The following is a 25,095-nucleotide window of genomic DNA, read 5'->3' on the forward strand; positions in this document are numbered from 1 at the left end:
CTTCATTGTATGTTTGTATTTGTACATAAGTCAAATAACTTTGTTTCCTTCTCTATTTTATCTCCTTATCATATGACATAAATTGCATTGTTCTTGTTGTAGTATTGATGTTCTAGGAGTGAATATTAGCCAAGAACTTGTGCTCTTTTCTGGAATGATGTATTTTCTTTCTGATTGTACATGAGAGTTGGAATTGTTAGATGAAGCATATGTCTATTATTGTGTTCTATTCAGAACTTAAATATGGTTTAAGGTGATGTGTGATGTGTATAGCTGCCAAGTTAATCAATGTTGGATGGTTATGCTTAGTTCATGTGTCAATTTGATTAGGTGTTGGAGCAAAGTTTTCTGGTCAGACAAGTACTGAACTTTCCCTTAACACAAGGACATTTTATGGCTGGTTAACAAGCCAGAAGGCTGGCTTATTGAATCATCAGTCATTGGTTCACATCTATGGCTGATGGCATCTATGGCTGACTGGTGTAGTATTTTCCACAAAGAGAGAGTCCAATCAGCTAGAATTAATCCAATCATTTGAGGATATTTTATGGAGAAGCAGAGTCTACAGCATAGATAGAGAAGATAATTTTCATCTCCCCTTCACCTGGCCAGCCTCTTCTGGGGAGTTCATGGAGGGCTTTCATTGGAGTTGTCAGTTCACTGCCTGCCTAAGGAGTTTGGACTTTGGCATCCCTACCTGAGGTACTTCTATAAAATCAAATATTTACAGGTATCTCCTGTTGGTTCTGTTTCCCTAGGGAACCCTGGCTAATATACTTCTGTTACTAAATTTATATGCATGAAATGTCATTTATATATTTAGAGATTTTATAAAATTCCTAAAGACAACAATGTTCTTTCTGTCATTCCATGTTATATCTTGATACTGATCTGCATGATTTTAAACAACACTATGATGTTGCTAGTCATGGTTGTATTTATTCTTAGAAAAAAGTTTACATATTATTTACAGAAACAAGCAAATTTATTTGTTAGTTACACTACATTTTTTCTAATGCTTCTCTAAAAGTATACATAGTCAGCTATAAATCAAAACTTCATGTTTATCATAAAGGGACTTTAAAAGAGAAGCAAAGTAAGTGTATACATCATGTTCCTCATTTTACTTAACAAAACCCATGCTCTTTCAATCCAATATTGCGAATAAAACCTATGGTGAGTAGAAGCATTTAATTAGGCTATTTCTATGGGGATGTGACCCTGCTCATTTACTGCCCATTCAGTTTTGCTTTACTGGAATCCTTTAAGAGATCTCACACACTGAGAGAAAGCTAGGACAGAAAATGCCCCAAGCAGAAGTAAGACAGACCCTCTGGAGCTGAAAGAGCTATTTGATACCAGAAGCCAGAAGAGGACTGAAGACATGGCCATGCATCTTCTCATGTTGCAGAGGAACCCCAGTGCCAGCTGCCTTTATTCTGAGTAGATATCATCTTTTTGGCTCCTTATTTTGGTTGTTTTCATGGCCTTAGAATTGTCATTTGTGACAATAAATCCCTTTGTAAAAGACAACCCATTTCTGGCATATTGCACTCTAGCAGCTTTAGCAAACTGTAACATCCACCTTGGAAGGGTTGGATCACAACTTATTTGAAATAACCTGGCATAAAGGTCCTATCACAGTATGTCTGTACCTATAAGAATGGATAAAAAGAACATTGCATTTTCTGGGGTACAACTTCAAACCAGCACACTGAACTATCTGGACCCAAAAAAGACATTTTATTTCCATATACAAAATACATTTATTTCACCACAATATCACAAAAACCTTAAATAATTTCAGTAATGGTATTAAGCGCAAAGACTAATAGAAATCAGTTATAACATGGAATGTGCTGGTAAATAATTCTCCTCTGGCTATGGAAACTATTCAACTGGCATAAATGCCCTTTAATATTTCTTGCAGGTCAGGAATCTTGCTAATGAATTCTCCCAGCTTCTGTATTTTAATGAATATTTTAAAACTCTCCCTCATTTTGAAGAGTTTTGTCAGTTGAAGAATTCTTTGGTGACATATTTTCTCTTTCAGTAGTTTAAATATATCATTCCAGTACCATCTCACCTCTATGGTTTCCTAAAAGAAATTGGCATGTAATTTTTTTCCTATGTTTTTACTGAGATAGCTGCACAAACCATAAAAGCCATTCAAAGTATTAAATAGATGGTTCACAGTATCATCACACAGATGTGTATTCACCAGCAGGATCATATTTAATACATTTGCATTACTCCAGAAAATGAAATTAAAAGGAAAAAGAAAATCCCAAACATCTCATACATATTATTCCTCCCTCTTACTGACCACTAGTATTGCAAGCTATACAATTTTAAGACTTACAATTGAGGTAGGCTAACTAAGACAGTGTTGTATTGACTGATTATAGTAAGAGAGTCAGTGGAACAACAAAACATCCTGAAGTAGATTCACACAGACAACTGTTTCTTTGCAATATACTTATCAATCATTATCAGAGATCAGAGCTACTGGATTTCAATTCCACAACTTCAGGTACTTTCTTCTGGTTATTCTAAAACATTATACTCTATAAAGAAATGTCTATATTATGAGTCAGTAATTACAATCGTTTAATGAATTCTATCTTCTCAGTTATACCTCTTTCTTCTCATTTATTTTCATTCTTCAGGGCTACCTGAGAAAGGGCCATTTTAATTTTTTCTTGCTGGAAAGGGGTGCTGGATTTCTGGGATAGATGAATTAATCTGGTTATTTTCCTGGAGTGACTGGTACTTATGAGTTTTGGGACTTATCTTGCCTATGATCAATCTGGAGGATTTAATTTTCTGAGAAAATGAACTTACTAAGCAAACCTTTACATAGACTTAGATAGAGCATAAGGTCATTCCCTAGAGTTTTCAGGAATACTGTTTTTTTTACTATGGCATATTCTGGTAACATGAAATATCTGGATACAACTTGCATAAGATAGCCTCCAGAATGACTTCTCAACCAAACTTGAAAGATTTAGCCACTGAAACTTTATTTTAATTCATTTCTTTCTCCACTTTTAATAACTCTCAACTCATGAGGACAAGGCAAGGATCATCCCTGGCTATCATGTCCCACAGTGCTACAGAGGCTCATACCATTGGAAGTCATGTCTCATGGATGGGGGACAGTAGTGGGTTTATTTACAGAATTGTTGGCATTTAATTTAATTCCAGTTCTGTTGTATGTAATGAATTGCTTTTCTCTTAATGCCTTCAAAATCCTCTATCTCTGGAAGTTGACATTGTGATTAGTATGTGTCTCAGACTGGGTTTAGTAGGGTTTATTCTGTTTGGATTCCAATGCATTTGTATCTTTATTTCTTTGATAAGACTTGGGAATAATTTTTGCCATTATTTCCTTGAAAATACTTTCTGCCAATTTTCCCCTTGCTTTTCCTTCTGGGAAACCCATTTCATGTATGTTTGTGAGCTCCATGTTATCATTCAATTCCCAGATATGCTGCTCAAATTTTTCCATTCTTACCTCTATGTACTCTTTTCTCATTTTTATTTCAGATGTCCTGCCTTATACAACTAATTCTTACTAATTCTTTCTTCTTACTAATTCTTTCAAAACTGCTGATGTTTGCCTCTAACATATGTTTAATCTCATCTATTGTGCCTTTCTGTTAGTTTTATTCCAGGCTTTCAACTTCTTCTTATATGTTCACCCAGTGTCTTCTTAATATTCTTTAATATACATTTTCCTTCATCTCTGAATTGGTTTAGATTTGCTTGAATATGTGTGAGTTGTTGTTCCAGTCTTTACATCTCTTTTTAATTTCTTCATTTGCATGGCCATATTCTTGTTTATTAATATGGCTTGTACTTTTGTGCTTGTTATTTGGGCCATTAAGTTCTTGAGATTATGAAGACTGGTTTCTCTCTCATCTAAGATTTTGTTGTTGATAGGGTTCTGTTACAGCTCTTATATGCCACTGTGTTTGTATTTCCCAGTCAAAGCAGGGCCAAGGTCACATGAAGGGGGTGCAGAAGAATTCCAAAGGGACTTGGAGAGAGGACCAGGGAAACAATTTCCCAAGATGGCACACTCCAAGCCTTCACAGATGGCACAATTTGAAAACAACAAAGGTAAGATATTTTAGCACTCAGTCTGTTCTGTTTCTATGGCAGTTGGAATTTAGGCCTTTGTATGCTCAGGAGGAAGCCATGGGAAGACTTGAGTTAGCATTATATGTGCTTTCCACTGTGTCAAGCACACAAGAGAATGTCTCAGGAACAATTCCAATTTGAAAAGCATGAGCTGAAATGGACAAGGAAACCTTTTACCACTCTAGGGACAATTGGTAAAATTCAAAAATGAGCTGTGGATTGGATCTTTTCATTTTCTGATTTGGGTTTGTGTAGCTAATAGGAGAGTGTTCCTATTTTGAGGAAACATACACTGGTGTATTTTGTGTTAAGGAATAAATATGATGAAGATATAACCATTGGGATTTTGAACAGACCAGGCATTCTTTACATTGTTATTCCAGTTTTATATATAAAATCTATACATTCAATAATTATTTCAAAATCTGTTTAATTACCTTGTCAATACCATGCCATTAAGGGAGAACAAGTTTAAATCCCATTATAGAGACTAAATGTGATAAATCCACATCAGTCAAATTTGTGACACTAAGTCTGAATTTAGTTAAGGGGGGAGTGAGTGAATATTACATGAATGACCAATTTGTATTCAGTGTTATAAATAATGTGATAGTATGGAATCATTACTATATTTGGATTCAATTTTTGCACATGCACTCCTTCACCTGGGTACTCTGAAAACTGATTGTCCTTTAGCAAGGCCGAATGCTAAGGAGAAAGGCACTTACTTGTCTCTAGTTAAAATATTGAGTAAAGGCTTTCCCACATAGATGACATTCCTAAGGTTTAATTACAGTGTGTCTTCTCTTATGTTTTCTAAGGTTAGAATAATAGGCACTTACTTGTCTCTAGTTAAAATATTGAGTAAAGGCTTTCCCACATAGATGACATTCCTAAGGTTTAATTACAGTGTGACTTCTCTTATGTTTTCTAAGGTTAGAATAATGGGCAAAGACTTTCTGACATAAATGACATTCATAAATGACACTCCAGTATGAGTGTTCTCATGTTGTCTGTTAAAATATTGGCTGTAGGCTTTCCCACACAGATGGCATTCATATGGTTTCTCTCCAGTGTGAGTTCTCTCATGTTGTTTCAGGCTAGAAGAATGAGTGAAGGGTTTATCACATAGATGACATTTATATGGTTTCTCTCCAGTGTGAATTCTCTCATGCACTCTAAGATCAGACCTGAGAGTAAAGGCTTTCCCACATAGATGGCATTCATATTGTTTTTCTCCAGTGTGAGTTCTCTCATGTATTTTTAAGTTAGAACAATGGGTGAAGACTTTCTGACATAAATGACATTCATAGTGTTTCTCTCCAGTGTGAATTCTCTTGTGTTTTCTAAGGACAGAACAATGGGTGAAGACTTTACCACATAAATGACACTGATATGGTTCTCTCCAGTGTGAATTCTCTCATGCACTCTAAGAAGACAAACTGAATGCTTTCCCCCATTGATGGCATTCATAGGGTTTCACTCCAGTATGAGTTCTCTCATGTTTTCTAAAGTAAGAACAATGGGTGAAGACTTTACCACATAGACGACACTCATACAGTTTCTCTCCAGTGTGAATTCTCTCATGTACTCTAAGATTAGACACAGAAGTAAAGGCTTTCCCACATATATGGCATTCATATGGTTTCTCTCCAGTGTGAGTTCTATTATGTTTTTTAAGGCTAGAAGAATGAGTGAAGGCTTTCCCACATAGATGACATTTATAGGGTTTTTCTCCAGTATGAGTTTTCTCATGTTGTTTAAGGATAGAATAGTAGGTGAAGGCTTTCCCACATAGACGGCATTCATATGGTTTCTCTTCAGTGTGAGTTCTATCATGTTGTTTAAGGCTAGAAGAATAAGCAAAGGCTTTCCCACATAGATGGCATTCATATGGTTTCTCTCCAGTGTGAGTTCTATTATGTATTTTAAGGTTAGAAGAATGAGTGAAGGCTTTCCCACATAGATGACATTTATAGGGTTTTTCTCCAGTATGAGTGTTCTCATGTTGCTTAAGGGTAGAATAATAGGTGAAGGCTTTCCCACATAGATGGCATTCATATGGTTTCTCTCCAGTGTGAGTTCTATCATGTTCTTTAAGGCTAGAAGAATGAGCAAATGTTTTCCCACATAGGTGACATTTATAGGGTTTTTCTCCAGTATGAGTCTTCTCATGTTGTTTAAGGATAAAATTACGGGTGAAGGCTTTCCCACATAGATGGCATTCATATGGTTTCTCTCCAGTGTGAGTTCTATCATGTTGTTTAAGGCTAGAAGAATGAGCAAAGGCTTTCCCACATAGATGGCATTCATATGGCTTTTCTCCAGTGTGAGTTCTCTCATGTTGTGTCAATTCAGAATATTTAGTAAAGGTTTTTCCACATAGATGATATTCACAGGGTTCCACTCCAACATGAGTTCCATTGTAATGTGTACGACCAGAGTTTTGAAAAAAGGATTTCTCAATTAGATGAGATGCATATGACTTACTTCCAGGGTGAAAATTCTCTTGTTGATTAAAAGATGATAGATCATTGAGGGCTTTTCCAAATAGATTGCTGAAGCAGGATTTCATTCCTTTGTGAGTTAATACATGTTGAAACACTCTGGAACTATGAGTACAATCTTCTGGCAATTTACTACATATAATACCATTGTTTTGAGTATGAGAATTCTGCTTCTAGGAAGTAGAGGAGAAAATGTAAGAGGCTTGTCCATAGATATCAATCCATGTACATCTGAATTTTAAAGTAACCAGTCAGTGACAATCTCCAATTAAAATATTTCCCATGTTATTTATGAATCATTATATTCTTCTGCATGTACAGAAATCTACTCTTTTGTAGTTACTCAACTGCAGAACATTCTAATCAGTCTTGAAGACTTCATAATGTTTCAGAGATTGAGTAGATGAGCTGTATGTATTTATAGAATTATCTTTTTATATATAAGGAAGGTTATATTATTGTGCTCAAATTAATTGTTTTCTATATTCAAATTATCACAGACTTTTCTTGGATTCACACTTAAACCAACTTACAGTTAAGTGATTGTACTGAATTTTTAATTTATTCCACTTCCAGGTATCTATTTGGAAGACCAGGGTTACAGCCATAATGCTTACCAATGACATGATGGCAGATATGTCTTTTTTGCAGATATGATGCACAGATAGCATTTCTTGTTCTTTAACACTATCTTCCCTGCCTGAAAAAACTGAAAAACCAATTAATTTCTAGACCAGTATTAGGAAGATGAAGTAGCATACATAGCAATATAATTGTTTCTAAAATGACAGTTATCTGAGAAAGAATATCAAATTAAGGATTACTTGAAGTAATAGAAACCCTTATATGACTCTATCAATTAGAAAATATTTTCAAGATTTAATTATAAGAAAAATTATTTCAAAAATATGTTGGGGAGGTAAAGACAGGGAAAAGCATTGAAGCCAAGGATGAGAAAAGGGCTGTAAGTGAAAGTTTAAATCCAATTGTCCATAGACATTTATTTTGCCAAAGCCAATGACATTTGAATACAGAGTGATAAGTATTTGGTACTTTGAACTGAGGAAATTTCTCCAATATGTACATGTACATTTCAGAAAATAAAACTTACAGAAATCTACAGGTGATATTTGAGTCACTCATTGACAAGGTTCCTCCTTGTCCTAAATATATGTTCCTAGGAAGTGCTCACCTGAATTTTGGTTTTGAAAAAATCCAATTCCTTCATCACACAGTTCTTCCCCTTGAACCAACTTTGAAGCTACATCTGATTTACAGACTTGATATCCTGTTTATGGTGAAAAATACAAGAAATTTTGAGTTCTGTGCAGTTAACAATATATTATCATGAAGTCTATTGAAGGTGATTGTGTAGTTTGCAAGCTGTTGGAATGCAATATACTAGAACTGGAATATTTTTATAAAGATGAATTTAATAATTTACAAGATTACAGCTCTAAGGATATGAAAGTGTCCCACTTAAGGTATTAACAAAGGATTACCTTTGCTAAAGAAAGGCCAATGTGTCAAAAACACCTGTAAGCTGGGTAGGTACATGGCTGGCATCTACTGGTCACTTGCTCCTGGGCTCAATTGTTTTCAGCCTCTGTTCTTATGGATATTATTCACTTTGCTTCTTCAGGGCTGGATTTCATCTCTTGGCTTCCCTTGGCCCTACCCAGGTTCTGCCTTGCTTACCATCTTATGGCAACATCTACTGGGCTCCAAGCATCTCCAAATATCTGTGTCCCTATTCTCCATGTGTCTGCCTCTGGGTTAGACCTCGTGTGAAATTTCTGTTGGCTTTGATGTTTCTGTCATTTCTGATTCTCTCCATAATATTCCCTCTTTTAAAAGGTTCCAGTAAACTAATCAAGACCTACCTGGAATGGGTTGAGTCACATCTCCATCTAATCAAAAGTCAATCCCACAATTGTGCATGCCCCATCTCCGTGGAGATGATCTAATCAAAATTTCCAACCTAGACTTATTGAATCAGGATTAAAATAGCTGCTCCCACAAGATCAAATCAGGGTTAAAACATAGCTTTTCTAGGGTACATGACATTGTCAAACTGGCACAGTACAACTTCTGGGCCCCCAAAAAGACATGTGTTTTCAATATATAAAACACATTCACTCCATCACAATATCGCAAAAGCCTTAAACCATTTCAGTAACAATTCAAATACAGTAAGATGTTAAAGCCAGTAAAAATTCTCAATGAAGTCAATTATAGACATGGTCTGCTCTAAGGTAAAAATTCCACTCTGGCTCTGGACCTGTGAAATTTAGAGCAAGTTATCTGCTGCCAATATACAAAAGGAGGACAGTCATAGGATACATGTTTCCACTGTTATATATAAAAATATATATTTATACAGATATATAAAAATAAAATGGGACCACTGTATTCATACCGTTCTGGAAACCCATATGCATTCTCCATTAGATTTAAAATTCTGAGAGGAATATATCCTTTGGGTTTTAGAAAGCAGCATTCCCACCCTTTCCAAGGGCCTATGAAGTGGCCCTGTTCTCTCTCCAAATGCTGGGTTTGTTGCAAAACTGAATTTCTTTAGGAGCAACATCTTTTTCTCAGCTCCACCTTCTCCATGCTTGGAGCAGCCCCCAGGATCTCTGCAATCTTGGTGGCACATGGTGAACCCCTCCAGAACAATGGTGTGTCAGGTGGGCTCCTGCCAATATGTAGTTAATGGACTCCACCCATTCTAAGGCCTGAAGTGGCACAACACTTCCTGAACAATGAAGCAGAAGGTCTGCCCTCTGCTTCCAGGTCAAATGCACCCTCTCCACATGTATGGATGGGCCCAAATTCCTGGCCCAAGTTTTCCTGTCTCCAGACTTTAGCTTCCGTGGTTCTGTCTCTGAAGACATTTTCCCTCTACATTATCCCCTTTATACCAGAAAGGCAATGGTCCCAATTATACAGATTCCACAGCACTTTTTTCATTTTCTCTAAAATATACTGGCATCAAGTGATTAGACAAAAGGACCTATCACAAGTCCTTTTTGGATACTCTCTCCAATCCTTGCTTCTCCTGTAATGTCTGAGTTACTTCCATGCTTGGATAAATTCTCATATGTGACCCAATTAACAGTGGTCTCATTTTGTGGAAACCAAAACTTTTCCAGGACACCAATTTCATTTTCTTTGTACCCAAGAGTCCAGTTTTCAACTTATCTCTTTTCCCTCACATTTTATTATAACCTTCAAGGAAGAGCCATGCATGCTGCATTTTCCATATTTAATTTGGAAATTTCTTCTGCTAAATGTCCAATTTCATCATTTTCAAATTCTGCCTCCCAGGTATAAAGAAAGATTTCCTTCCACTTTGGAATGACATGCACATCATTTCTTCAAGTCAGAGGTGTCTGGAACACCTCTGTCAGCTGGGTAATCATGTGGCTGGGATCTGCTGGTCCCTTGATTCAGGTTCCATTGCTTTCAGCCTCTGATCCAGTGAGTGTTCCTCACTTTACTTCTCCAGGTCTGGCTTTCATCTTTTGGCTTCCCTGGATTCTCTCCAGGTTCTGCCTTGATTGACATCTTATCCCTATTCTCCATATGCCTGCAACTGTCAGCTCTACTGTGAAGTTTCTGTTGGCTCTGTTGTTTCTGTCATTCCTGATTCTCTGATTCTCTCTTTTAAAGGATTCCAGTAAAATAATCAAGTCCCACCTGGAATGGGTTGAGTCACATCTCCATGGAGATGATCTAATAAAAATTTCCAACCTACACTATTGTCAGATTCAAAGAAATAGATGCTTCCACAAGATTGGGTCAGGATTAAAATATGGCTTTTCTGGAGTACATAATATTTTCAAATAGGCACAGTGATATTCTAGCTTCTTATGCTGCTTTAGCAAACACCATGAAAGTGGTTGGCTTAAAACAGAAATTTATTTCTTCATGGTTTTGAAGCCAGGAAAATGTCCAAATCAAAGTACAGTTGAGACAATGCTTTCTCCCCAACACTGTGGCATTCTGGAGCTGGCATTTGTTGATCCTGTTTCCTTAGCCTGTCATATGTCAAGACACAAACAGGATCACTGGATCTTCTTCTGTTCTGGGTTTCATAATTTCAGCTTATTTCAAATAGCTTTCTCTTTCTGTATGAATTTTATTCTCTTAATAAAATTCTCATAAAGTATGTCAGTAATAGGAATAGAGTGTACCATCCTCTTTTGGGTGGTACACTCTTTAACTGAAGGAACCTACCAAAAGGTCATATTTACAATTGGTATAAAAGCATAGCTATTTAAAAAAACGCAGGTATGGATTTTAGTTAACAAAATGTTTTCTGGGTACATACAATTTCAAACAACCATACTCCACAATTTGCAACTCAAAAAGGCCTGTTCTTTCTATAGGCAAAATAATTTAATTCCATTAAAATATCCTCCCCAAATTTAAGCCATTTCAGAAGCATTGCTTAGTACAAAGTCTAATCAAAATTGGTTATGGGTATGGTCTTTCCTGTAGCACAAGTGCCCTCTGCTTGTGTACCTGTGAAATCTAGAGAAGAATGTACAATGGAGTGGCAAGCATAAAATAAACACTTACATTTGATTGGTAGGTGAAAGGAAAGCACAGTTTATGGTTCCAAACCCTGCATGGCATACTCCTTTGCATTTAAAGTTCTGAGAATCACATAACATAATGAAATTTTGTCATCCAAGACTGATAAAGTGGCAATTTCAGCCCTCCCAAGTGCTTGTGCAACAGCCATGCTTTCTATAAACACAGGAGTGAAATCTCCAACATTTCAGGACTTTGGGTTTGTGGTCTGACTCTGAAAGCTTTGAGGAAAAGTCACAAACCTCTCAGAACAGTGAGGTGGCAGAGAGAAATTCTACAATACTGATGGGTTCTGATTCCACCATCTGAAAGAGTGGGGTGGTACTCAACATGGGGTGAGGCCAACACACTCCAAGCTGTGAAAAAGATGCACACTTTCTACATATATTGCCAGGCCCACGTTCTTGCCTGAGATGTCTTTGGTCCAGACCTCAGCTTCAATGGCTCTACCCTTGAAGTGATTTTTCCTATAATCTGTTCATTTTCATCAAGGCTGCCAGTAGTTATTCAGGCAGATTTTGCAAACAACTTGTCAGTTATGAATGTTGTACACAGAGGTCCAAGCCATCAGACAGAACAACATTCCACAAAGCTTTCCTGGATAACTGCATCTCCAATCTTGAGTAGAACAGAATTGCTGACTTTTCTCATTTTTAATTAAACCCTCACATGAAGGGCTATTCTCTGGGGGCTCACTTTCCAGAAGCTTAGGGTTCTCTAAATCACCAATATCTGGTGTCTTTAAGCCCATGACTTCAGTTCTTAGCTTATCACATTTCTCTCACATTTAACATAAGTGGCAATTAGGATTCTGAATTTCCCATGCTTCTCTTGGAAATTGCCTCAGTTAAATATCCAAGTTCATGAATGAAGATCTGTCTTCCACACAATATCAGAACTCAATAGTGACATCAATCATCTTTCCTCCTGTCTCCATAATACATCATCATTTCCTTCTAGGGCATTACTGGAAATACCTTTACATTACATCCATACATCTTTGAATGCTCTCTTAATGATATTGCAGACATTTCTATAAATGACCTCGCAATCCTTCCAGCCTCAACCAATTACCCCATTCTGAAGCTGTATTGCCATTTGTGGTATATGCAACAAAAGCACATCAAATGCATGGGCCAAACTCTGTCTTTAGCTTCCTAGGCTACTTAAGCAAATAGCATATAATGGGTCGGTTTAAAAATGGAAATTTATTAGTTTATCATTTTGAGCCTTGGAAAATGTCCACATTCATGCATCATCAAGGCAACATTTTCTCCCCAAGACTGTGGCTTTCTGAGACTCACAACTGGAAACTATTGTTCCTTAGCTTGCCATATGGCAAGATACATGATGCTGTTTCCTGATTTCCTTCTTTTCTTCAAGGTTTCATCAACTTCAGAATTTTATAGCTATGGCTTTTTTTCTCCCTTCCTCTGAACTTTATTCTCTTATAAAAGACTCCAGTAATAGATGAAAACCCATCCTGCTTGAGAAAGGACACAACTTAACTGACGCAACCTCGTCAAAAGTTAATACAAACAATTGTTCACATGTGAAGGAATGGATTAGATTTAAGAATATTCTTTTTTTGCAGTACATACAGCTTCAAACCACTATCACGAGTTAAAAGGAATATAACTGTTGAAGGTCAGCCTGGGGAAAGTTACCTGGAGCATAGAATATTGACCATTTTTCACCATCAAAGTATTAAATCTTGATCTTGTGCCCAAATACACTGAGAACTTCTGGTTGCTGAGCCAAGCTCAAGAACAGATGGCAGAACACTATATTTTCAGACAAGAAAAATTCTAGATTTCCATGATAGTTCATTATGATTTTCACAAAGAATTCAAAAACATTGTGATGGTTAAGTTCATATGTCAACTTGGCCATGTGAGGGTGCCCAGTTTTCTGGTCAAGTAACCACTGGCATAACCATTACTTCAAAGAAATTTTATGGCTGATTAATAAATTGAAGGCTGGTTTACTAAATCATTACTTAGTTTATTGCATCTATGGCTAATTTACATCTATTATCAAATAAGGGAATGTCTTCCACAAAGAGAGAATTGAATCAGTTGGATTTAATTCAATTTGTTGAAGACTTTTAAGGAATAGAGAGAAATTCCATGTCTTCTTCAGCCATCCAGCCCCTCCTGGAGAGTTCAATGATGACCTTGATTGGAGTTGCCAGCTAATGCCTACCTTATAAAATTTGACTCATGCATCCACATAGTTGGTGTGAGATACTTTTATAAAATCTCGTATTCATAGATAGCTTCTGTTGGCTGTTTCTATGGAGAACCCTGAGTAATACAATAAGTTCCCTTGGAAAATTCTAAGTTAATGTGGAAAATGATATGCCTGTTGTGTTATTACTATCATCTGAATCCACACAAAATCCCTAGAGCACAATATTTAATCTCCTTATTTATCCGTATAGAAAATACTCATTGTATTCTCAACATTGTGCTGAGTGTTTAAAATTGAGTAAAAGAAACAGATGGAATTTGTGTTCACAAAGATTATATTTTAGTCAGGGGGAAAACTGGACATAAGTAGTAAGTAAAGAGACAAAAATCTTAGATAGCTTTTCATGTTATGAAATAACATAGAATGTGAATATAAAGTAAAATCTAAAACAATATACACAAGCTATTCTAGACACTTCTTAAGAGGATTAGATAGGTAAGTTTCATACTCACCCACTGATTGCAGATGACTGATATTCTCCAGCATCACATCTCTGAACAGCCTTCTCTGGGATGAATCCAGCATGACCCACTCTGCCTGAGTAAATTCTATAACTACATCTTTCAATTTCACTAACTCCTAAACACATCAGAGATACAAGTGTTCAGAAAGGGACATCTGCCAATATTCAGAGTACAATGATTGGGAGCATAGCACTGAGGAATTGGTAACAGTTGAAGACAGCTCAAACTGCATTTGTGTTTCAAGTCAGATGATTCTCAATACTGAGCAATCTGTCTTTCACAGGTATGGACACATACATATACACACTGTTTATTTGACTCAATAATTTTAAAAAATCTCAAAAAACACATGGTCTAATATAATCTTGACATTTCCCAATAAACTGGTCATTAGAACTTGCAGATGGTGAGGTATAATTTGCATTTCAGCATTTATAACAACAAAAACATTTTCTGCCTATTTCAAGTAAATATACAGAGTCATCACAGGACAATGAATATCCATGTGTTGCTACTTTTATAACTATAGTTATATTACTGCCTCAGATGACCTGTTTTCTCTCATTTATGACATCATTTCACAAACAGTTTGAAATTTTGAAGGATCTAATGAGCTTATGTGTAAAGTACTTTGCATCTGAACATAATAATAGCTATATTTTTCAATAGAATGGCAGCAAACTTTGCAGTTAAGTATAGCATTCCACAGAAATAAATAGGTAACATGGATAAATTGGAACAGTGTATGCTGCCTCATTAAATTTTCCATTACTGCAGGTATTTATCATAAAATACAAGTATGGCTCATTGGCTCACTTCACAGACTCCTGAAACTCCTATACTGAAGGATGACCCTAACTGCTAATTCCAGTGATATGAGATCATTCGAACTCAATTTTCCTTGGGATCTTCAAAACCCATGTTCACCTTCTCTTTAATATCTTCACCTCCTCTTCATGTTCAAGAATAAAAGAAGGCCCTCAAGCCATTCTACTCTCTCAAATTCATCACAGAATTTCTCAGGGCTATGAATTTTACTCTACCTACTATACTCCTGATTGCAAGCTAACATTGAAGAAACAACAATTCTTTTCATTATTTCTATTTACAAAATTTGAATAAATTCCTAAAATAAGGGGAAAAGAGCAATGAGAACAAAAGAAAGGGAAAATTTTAGGTATCCATTTTGAAAGTTTTAAAAATGTAGAAATATACAATATTAAAACTTTATGAAATTATGATTTGAGGAAAATAAATGATTCCTCTTTTCCTTCTATTAAATAGTCCTCACATTTGCTTCTCAACAATGCAAAATCCTCCATCTTAGCAACTGCAATTCTGTACGATGAACTCACTTCTTGAACACCAGCTTCCCTACCAACTATAAATATTTGCTATTACTCAATTCTACCAACTAAGCTCACTGTAATCTAAGACATTTGCAGGCATTAACAGGATCAATGAGTACATTATTTCTCTAAAGAGGACCTTGGCTGAATGAGAACAAACCTCTCTCAGTTCTCCAGTGAATACAGAGTCTTAATGGTGTCTACAACAAACTTGTGCTGGAAAGATTACTTATTGAGGAATGATCACTGTGCCAGTTTGAGATGATTGATGTACCCTTGAACACCCATGTTTTAATCATAATCAATCTTGTGAGAGCAATGGTTTCTTCTAATCCCTATTCATTATCATAGGTTGGAAGCATTAGATTATCATTACAGAGACATGACTCAATCAATAGTAGGTGCTAAACTTGATTAGATGGATCAGCCTAGGTCTTGATTAGTTTGCTGGAATCCTATATAAAAGAAGCCATTTCAGACAGAGTCCCTATTGAGAACAATAAGAGAGGTACAGAGCCATGACAGAAGGATGAGAGAACCACAGAGTCTACCAGCCAGCAACCTTTGGAGATGAAGAAGGAAAATGACTCCCAGGGAGCTTCATGAAGCAAGAGGCCTGGAAAGAGAGCCAGCAGATGACACTATGTTTGTCATATGCCCTTCCAGCTGAGAGAGAAATGCTGAATGTCATCAGCTTTCCTGAACCAAGGTATCTTTATCTGGATGTCTTAGATTGGACATAAAATATGTCCATAGACACATATTAATGGACAATTTCACAACCTTAAAATTGTAAACTAGCAACTATTAAATTCCCCTTTTAAAATTCATTCTTTTGATTCTGGTATTTTCCATCATGTCAGCTAGCAAAGTAGAACAGATTTTGGCATCAGAGAAGTGGGGTGCTACAATTTACAAATACCAAATATGTTGGAGTGGCTTTTAAAATGGATAAGGGGAAGATTCTGGAAGAGTTGTGAGTAGCTTGATAGAGAAGGCATAGAATGCTTTGAAGAGACAGTTGGTAAAAATGTGGACTCTAAAGATACTTCTGATAAGGACTTAGACAGAAATGAGATATGTTTTATTGCAAACAGCAAAAAAGGTAATCCTTGTTTTAAAATGGCAGATAATATGGCACAATTGACATGTGGATTTGGTTGGAAGGCAGATTTTAAAACCCATGAACTTGGTAACTTAGTAGAAGAGATTTCCAAATTAAATGTTAAAGTAAACCTAGTTTCTCCTCGCAGCTTAGAGCAAAATGCAACAGGAAAGCGATAAGCTGAAAACTGAATGCCTGGGTACACAGAAATCAGATGTTGATTTTCTGGAAAATTCTGAGCTTCTGGAAAGGGAGACCTCAGCGAATAGTGCCCAACATGAAGATTTAACCAAATGTGGAAACCGCCAGCTATTTCAGAGAAAGCCAGGGTTGGACATGAAGTTATCCAAGATAGATTTGTGGAAACTTCTTATGTCTGATGGACATGAGCCGAGACTATTTTATAGAAAGCCAATGAAAGTGTTGCAGGAGCTATGTAAAAAGAACCACTGGCAGTCAGAACAGAGAGGGACAGAGAAGGGACACATTGGAGGAAAAATAACTTCAAAGGTAGAATCATGGAGGCTGAGGTCTGAAGTCAAGAAGCCTCAGGCTAGGAGAGTAGACCCATCCAAGCATGTGGAGAGGGTGAGTCTACCCCAAAGGAAGAGGATGGGCCTTCTACCTCATTGCAGTGGAAGAGTGGTGATGCCTCAGGCCTGGGAGAGGGTGCAGCACACTTTTTGGGCATTGACGAGAGTAGGACTGCGACCACATGGAGGGGTTGAGTGTGTACCCTAAAGTTTGCAGTGAGGCTGGGTGTGGCCCTGATGCTTAGAGAGGGTGGAGGTGAGTAAAAGGTGGCCTCTCCAGTGTCTCCCAAAGTTGAATTCAGAGAGGCAAGCATAGGCATGTAGAAGAATGGGACTGCTGCTTTCTAAAGCCTCAAAGATAAATGACTCTCAGATTTGAAATCTAATGGAATTTGCTCTAAGGTTTTTGAGATTGCTTGGGTCCTGTGACCCATGTGTTCCTTCCTCCCTATGGAAATGGGTACATATATCCTATGACTGTTTCTCCTTTGTATGTTGGCAGCAGATAACTTGTTTGAGTTTCTCACTTGTTTGAGTTTCACAGGTCCAGACCCAGAAGAAAATTTTGCCTTACAACTGTCCTAGCCTGTAGCTGACTTTTATGAGATTTTTACTGGTTTTAACCTTGTATTGTATTGGTAATGTTACTGAAATGGTTTAAGGTTCTCTGACATTGTAATGGAATGAATGTACCTTTTATATGGGGAAAACATGTCTTTTTTAGGGTCCAGAGGGTGGAATTTGCCAGTTTGAAAGGATTTATGTGCCTAGAAAAGCAAAAATGATGTTTTAATCCTAGTTAGTGTTGTGAGAACAACAGCTTCTTCTAATCCTTATTCAGTACTATAGGTTGGAAATTTAAACAGCAAACTTGAACAATCACCATTCCATAAGCCAGGGTAAATATAAATTTAGCTCAGATCCTTGAATAGCTTCTAAATGAGGTTAGAATATTTTTCTAGTTTGTTAGCTGCCAGAATACAATATTCCACAGGTGGAACAGCTTTTAAAAAGGAGAATTTAATAAATTGTTAGTTTACAGTTGTAAGGTTGTGAAATTGCCTAAATTAAAGCAAGTCTATAGAAATGTCCAATCTAAGGTATCCAGATAAAGATACCTTGGTTCAAGAAGGTGATGACATTCAGCATTTCTCTCTCAGTTGGTGGTACACATGGCAAATGTGGTGTCTGTTAGTTTTCTCTCCAGGCCTCTTGGTTCATGAAGATCCTTGGGAGGCATTTTTCTTCTTCATCTCCAAAGGTCACTGGTTGGTGGACTTCCTGCTTCATGTGGCTATGTCATTCTGAAGCATTCCACAAAATGCTTCTTCATTTAAAAGATTCCACTAAACTAATCAAGATCTATACAGAATGGGTCGAAACATGTCTCCATCTAACCAAGTGTAATACATACAAATGATTGACCACATCTGTGTGAAGATAACCTAATCAAGTTTCCAACACATAGTGCTGAATAGGGATTAGAAGAAACCATTTCTCCTACAAGATTGATTAGGATTCAAGCATGGCTTTCCATGGCACATAAATCCTTTCAAACTAGCACAAATATCTATGCCCATCTGCTAAAAATACACAGTTAATTTCAGTAAAAAGAAGTATTTCTTACTCACCAGTGGCTGCATAGTCAACAGCTCAGCTGAGAATTGCCTTCCTCTGGGTTTACACTCACAACAAGATAAGCACTAGATAAGCAAAACTGAGAATGTAGAAAGAAGCTATTAGCTTCTGGACTTATCATTGATTTCCAGACACAACTCTCATGACTCCTAATCCTCCACCTGGGAATAACCCCAATCCAATAAGGAGGAACATGAAATATGCTCTAAGAGAATAACTTCTTTGTACAGATAAGATGAAAATCATTGAGATCTATATCTTCATCAGCTCATGGTTTTCAAAGATTTTCCATTCCCTTCCTGTCTCAAAACATTGGTCTCCACATCCGGAGAAATCACTGTGGATTTTCTCAGCTATCAATATATCTGGCTTCTGAAATATCCACCCCCATCCTCTCAACTCTCACCCCTGTCCTACTTTGCCTTGTAGATATCCTTCTGAGGATGTTTGCCTGAAATTTTCCTGGTTCTTCCACATTAAATGTCTCTTTTAATTGTTACTTATGATCTCATCCTTCTGCATTTAGATAACAAAGAAACAATGCAATTTATTATCAAGGAATTGTTCCACTTATATATTCCTGAATATCCCTTGCATCAAAAAGTCACATATGCACATGTGTCATAACATCTCACAATCCTGATAGGTTCAGGAGGTTCAAATTAAATAGAATTAAGGAGTTTGGAATAAAACCCACACCTCACTTTGAAATTAGTAAAATGGCAGTGACATCTTATGTTATATTAATAGTTTTCAGTTGTAACATCTTTCATTTCATAATTTATAAGTGTGGAAGATCTTCTATGTTTTAAATTTTTATTAACATTGTTAATAATTATAAAATGATTTCATGGACAAATGATGATATTTTCTGAAAACAGTCAGATTAACTTTTGCATTTCTTCCTGAATTCACATAAACAACATTGTATTAAATGTGTTTGGAGAATTACATTTATTTAATCTTTAAATTAACCATATTGATTTAGGCAGATTTACCTATTTAACAAAATAAATGAAAAGAAGTTCAGGAACCTTAGAAAACCAGAAACTTTTTTAAGGTTTGTAATCTTAGAAAAGTACATGGCTAGAAAAAGACACAGCCAGAGTTTAAACTTTTTCTGCTTGCTTCCCAGTTCAAATTCCTTAAGGCTTATACCATTACCTGAATGCCACCTCTAATTTCAATAATCAGATGATGCACCTTAATGTGAAAATCTCCATTTCATATAGTTTGTTCTCAGTTATGCCCCACACCCAGGCTCCCCTCCAATGTGAGAACTTTCATAAAATTGAATCCACAACCCCAAAATTTCTGGCTCACCTGTTGTTTACAGTCCAATATAACCTACACTTACTCACATCAATATATATTTACAGAGAACAATATTTATCATGTCCTGCCTTGTCCCTGCTCCACACAGAGATGACTAAGATGTTGAGCCAGGTTTAAACACTGAGCTCCTTTCCTTCAGGTCACTCATAAAATTTGTCATTATTCATGTATTAGTTCATTTGTCTGTGCTTCCTACTAGTCTAAATTCATGAATTTATTCCTTGAATGATTTTAGGCAAGTTTCCCTGAGAACAGTACTAATGAATTTTGAATCTAGATAAAGTGCTTGTCCACTATAGCCTAACCTGACCGCAAATAGCCTGGGCCTAAATGCCTGCAGACAAATTCAATAATTAGAAAGTAAACTAGGACTTTCCTTTTTGTTTAAAATTCTCTTCCTTTTAAAACAGAGCCCAAACAGGCCAAAAATGCAAGTAAATCAATACTTACTAATGATGCTTTCATCAAATTCCACACCCAGAGGTTCTTTATCAGTTTGGAAAAGGTAACATTTTCATGGAGGACTCTCCTTTAATGCAGTTGAAAGTGTGATCATCTATAATCAAAACATACTCTCATAATTCAGATTAAAGATACATATAATCAACACATGCCTTCCTTAACACCTTCATTACCATCAAATTACATAAATTATGCACATATCCTTTAATCCTTCTAAGATACAAAAGTCAACCTATATGTCTCTTCCCAGAGAATTCACTCTTTAGTGATTTTTATATGCTGTGTAAATACTCTGGAGAATCTACAGGTAGAAGGGCTCTACTACTCTTCATCTATAAAAGGTCTTGAATCAACCACCACTTTAAAGGATGTGAACATTAGTGTAGTATATTTAAGATAAATATTTTTGCTAAAAAAACATATACTCAAATAAAAATATATTCATTTGCTTTTTTTTGCATGGGCAGGCAAGTGTCATATATATGGAATCATACAGAATGAGGCATTTTGAATGTGACATCTTTCACAGCATTATGTATTTGAGATCCATCCTTGTTGTATGTATAATGTTGCTGAGTGGTGTTTCATTGTATGAATGTAGCACAGTTTAACCATTCCCCAGTTGAAGGATTCTTAGATCATTTCCCAATTTGGGGCAAGTATGCATAAGACTGCTATAAACATTTGTATACAGGCTTTTTTGCTAACCTAGGTTTTCATATCTTTAAGATAAGTGGTTAGGTGTGGAAATTTTGGTCATATGATATATATGATACATATATGTTTAATTTTTCAACTATCAGACTTATCCCAAGTTTGTGTACAATTTTGCATTTTTACCAGTGATGTATGAGAGTTTCAGTTGCTCTCCACTTTAGCAAAGATTTGGTATTGTAAATTTTTTTAATACCAATCTACAGTAGTGCAGTGGTGGCTCAGTGGCAGAATTTTTGCCTGCCATGCCAGAGGTGTGAGGTTTCCCTTCCATCTGGGAAAGCACATGGTTATGTCTGCTAGCTTTCTCTCCTTGATACTCCTTTCAAATGGATTCTGGATTTAAGAGAGCTTCCCAAGGGTTATTTTCTTTCTGCACAAGTGTTTCTCTCTGTGTTGGCTCTGAAGCATTTTCTAAATTGACTCTCTCTTAAAAGACTCCAGTAGGTGACCCAGATTGAATGTATGGAGCCACATCTCCATGAAAGCAACCTAATTAAAATCCCACCCATAACTGGGTGGCTTAAATCTCCATGGATGCACCTTAATAAAAAATAATCTACCCAACAAATGAGTAAAATTTAAGGACATAAATAGTTACATAATGGGTGGGATGAGGGGCAAAAAATTGGGGTAGATTGTAATAGTAGTGGTAAATAAGGAGAGGGTAAGGGTATGGAATTTATGATTTTTTCTTTTCATTTCTTTTTCTGAAGTGATGCAGATATTCTAAAACTAATCATGGTGATGAATACACAACTATATGATGATTAAAAATTGAAAGTAGTGATGTATTATATGATGATACTGTTAGCCTTCAATGGTATACTCTGATAGATTGTATGCTGTGTGAATACATCTCAATAAAATTGCATAAAAAGTGATTTCACCCAAAAATATTGAATTGGGATAAAAGAACATGTTTTGGGGGGAGGTACACAACAATTCAAAGCAGCAAATCCTACCCTCTGGACCCCAAGGAAAACAAATGTTCTTTGCATATATAAAACACATTCATTCCATTACAATATCACAAAGCCTTAAAGAATTTTCCTAACAATATAAATGGGATACAAAATCAGAACCAGTTAAAGAAACCTCATCAAATTCAGTTATAGGCAGTTTGCCCCAAGGAAAAATTCTCTTCTGGCTCTGGACCTGTAAAACTCAGAACAAGTTATCTGTTGCCAACATTTACAGGAGGCACAGTCATATGGTCAACATTATCATTCCCATTGGGAAGAATTCAAGGAAAACAAAGTTCATTGACCCAAGCAGTTTCAAAAACCTACAGGACAAACTACATTAGATATCAAAGTCTGAGAGCCATTTATCCTCAGGGCTTTAGAAAGCAGCCATCCCACACTTTCTAAGAGAGTAGAAACACTGCCCTCTTCAAACACTGAGGTGAAGGGTACAACCTTGGGGGACACTTGGGAGAGCACAATTTTCTTGTTTCCATTCTCAATGAGCATTGGGAGAGCACCTGGGTTCTCTGCCATCTCTGGAGCACACTCTAAACCCCCTCAAAAAATGTAGAGGAGCAACAAGTCTCTCCCCAAACCACAAGGAATGAGCTCCACCATCTCTGAGGCCCAGTCACCAAAACTCTTCCTGAACATTGAGGCAGAAGACCTGCCCTCTGCTTTCAGGGTAAACTCACTCTCCAAATGCATGGAGGCCTGCTTTTCTGGCCTGAGTTTTCTTGGTTTTAGACCTTAGCTTCCATGGTTCTGCCTTTGAAGTTATTTTTCCTTCAATCTCTCCCTTTTCTGTCCCTTTTAATGCTGATTGACTAGGGAAAGACAACTCTTCTTGATCAATAGTAAACTCTTGTTAATTTTCTAGGTAGAATACTGGGATCATAGCTATCAGTTGATAGGACATTCCACAAAACCTCTCTGGATAATTCCATCTCCAATCCTTGCTTTTTCTGTAGTAGCTTACAAGTTCCATGTTCAGTTAAATCCTCACATGAGGCACTATTATCTTGGGTGTCCCTTTCTGGAATCACAGAATTTTCCAGACTATCAATTTCTAGTTTCTTTGTACACAAGAGTTCAGACCTTGGCTTATCTCTTTCCTGTCACATTTCACTATAACCTGCAAGAAGAAACTAGGCCACACTTTCCACATTTGTGTAACTCTTCAGCTAAGTATCCTAGCTTGTGGCTTTTAAATTTCACCTTCCATTCACAACCAGGCCTCAATTTGGTGAATTTCTCTGCCACTTTAAAGCAAGGATCATCTTTCTTCCAGTTTGGAATAACACATACACCATTTCTGCCTAAGACCTTAATCAGAAGTATCTTTAGAGCCCACATTTCTGTCAACAGTCTCTTTAAACAATGTAAGGCTTCTCTATAAAGGTCCTCACAAGTCTTCCAGAATTCCCTCTTATCCATTTAAAAAGCCATTTCAAAAATATTTGACATTTGCAAACCACTGCTCTCTACATCTCTTGTACCAAAATAACTGTTTTAGTTTGTTAATTGTGTTAGAAATGCAATATACCAGAAATGGATTGGGTTTTATAAAGATAATTTATTAATTTACAGGACTACTGTTCAAGGCCATAAAATGACCAAAGTAAGGCATCTAGAGAAAGATCTCTTGACTCAAGAAAGGACTTATGATATTCAGGGTTTCTCTGTTAGCTGGGAAGGCATTTAGTGATGTCTAAGGTTTTCTTTCCTGAGGCACACAATAGTTTAAGACTGGCAAAGAGGCAATTCATTGTTGTTTGCCAACTTGAAAAAGAAGCAATAAAATTTATATAGTTCAACAAACATGAAGAATATGGTTCAATATATTAAAGTGTTGTGTGCCAAATTAATATGATTAAGTTCTGCCCAAAATTCACACCAAATACACTGACAACATTGATAAACTGATTCTATTATTTATTTAAAAGACATAAAGTCAAGAATGCTGCCATTGACCTCTTTGCTTTAGTTCCTGCTGGGTACTTCTTGCTGTTTATGTTCAGGGCCTGACAGACAAGAATAGGGATCCCTATCTTGGTAAGAGAAGAAGGTATACTGTTACATTACATGAAGAAGGAAGAATATGTTTGGCACCTACATGATTTACTTAGGTACCTCTCCATATTCTCCTGTCAAGCTTTGTTAATAAATGGAAAATTTAGCAAACCCTGCCTGAGCAAGACATTGTGACAAAGCAATCTGACCCATCAAGGGTAAGACTTAAGACTGAAAGAGGTGCCATGTGGTGGTGAGGGAAATCTAGAATGTACAAGGTAGAAGGATACTGATTGGCCCCAAGAACACCGGAAGCCATGGTAACATTATGTGTAAACGTACTTCCTCTTGCAGATTCCTTCAGGAAGAGAAGCCTGGGGGAACACCTTCCTGAATAAAGATAGATCCATGTGAGACAAGAGATGAACTGGATGGACATGTAAATGGTCCACCAAAATCCTTCTTATGTGAAAAATTTCCTGCTCAGCTTCTGAATGTTATCCACACTCTGACAATGTCCTTTATTTGTCTGGATATTTGAGAATTTCCTCACCTGCAGTAAACCACATGCCATAAGGTCACACATTCCCAGGGTGATTAATGGAGACCAGGGTATGTAGTTATGGACATTCTAGTTCATGGCTTATATACTGGGCCGTGTCAGTAATAAAGTTGCTTTGAGATTCAATTTTCCCTCTGTGCAGGATTTCTTTCTCTCTTCTCCTTTACACCACATTTATCCCAAGAGCACTTCCAAATAAATATCTTACATTTTAGGTTCTGGGAATCTAACCTGTGAGAACAGTCAAAATTGTCTGGAGAAAAAAGAAGATTTCATAAGCAGGAATTACTCAAATTCTGCTGAGGATGAAATAAGATGAGGGCTGAAAATTCTCGTAAGACTGCTATATTGATGAAAATATTACTATCATCAAAACTGATGTCCATGAATTAATGGGAATAAAGACTCAGATTGGAGAGGGTGAGAGGGGTGGGATGAGGAGAG

General features: G+C 36.6%; 1 protein-coding gene and 1 long non-coding RNA gene across 3 annotated transcripts in view; one reads left to right on the forward strand and one right to left on the reverse strand.

The window, feature by feature from the left end:
- LOC143656894 (uncharacterized) overlaps nucleotides 1–24,767 on the forward strand; it is a 176,835-nt gene extending 152,068 nt beyond the window's left edge. For both annotated transcript variants that reach the window (XR_013162620.1, XR_013162619.1), the window contains exons 7-8: nucleotides 3,991–4,125; nucleotides 24,444–24,767. This is a non-coding gene — a long non-coding RNA (uncharacterized LOC143656894). The remainder of the gene's footprint in view (nucleotides 1–3,990; nucleotides 4,126–24,443) is intronic.
- LOC143656890 (uncharacterized) lies at nucleotides 1,082–21,055 on the reverse strand. Its single transcript, XM_077128641.1, is given in 8 exon segments — nucleotides 1,082–5,547; nucleotides 5,550–5,587; nucleotides 5,589–6,826; nucleotides 7,271–7,362; nucleotides 7,846–7,941; nucleotides 13,961–14,087; nucleotides 18,591–18,676; nucleotides 20,383–21,055. Coding segments are annotated over 7 exon segments (2,100 nt in total). The 5' UTR covers nucleotides 18,603–18,676; nucleotides 20,383–21,055; the 3' UTR covers nucleotides 1,082–5,050.
- Nucleotides 24,768–25,095: the final 328 nt, after the last annotated feature.

This window comes from Tamandua tetradactyla, chromosome 15 (assembly GCF_023851605.1).
Source record: "Tamandua tetradactyla isolate mTamTet1 chromosome 15, mTamTet1.pri, whole genome shotgun sequence".
NCBI classification, from domain to species: Eukaryota; Metazoa; Chordata; class Mammalia; order Pilosa; family Myrmecophagidae; genus Tamandua; species Tamandua tetradactyla.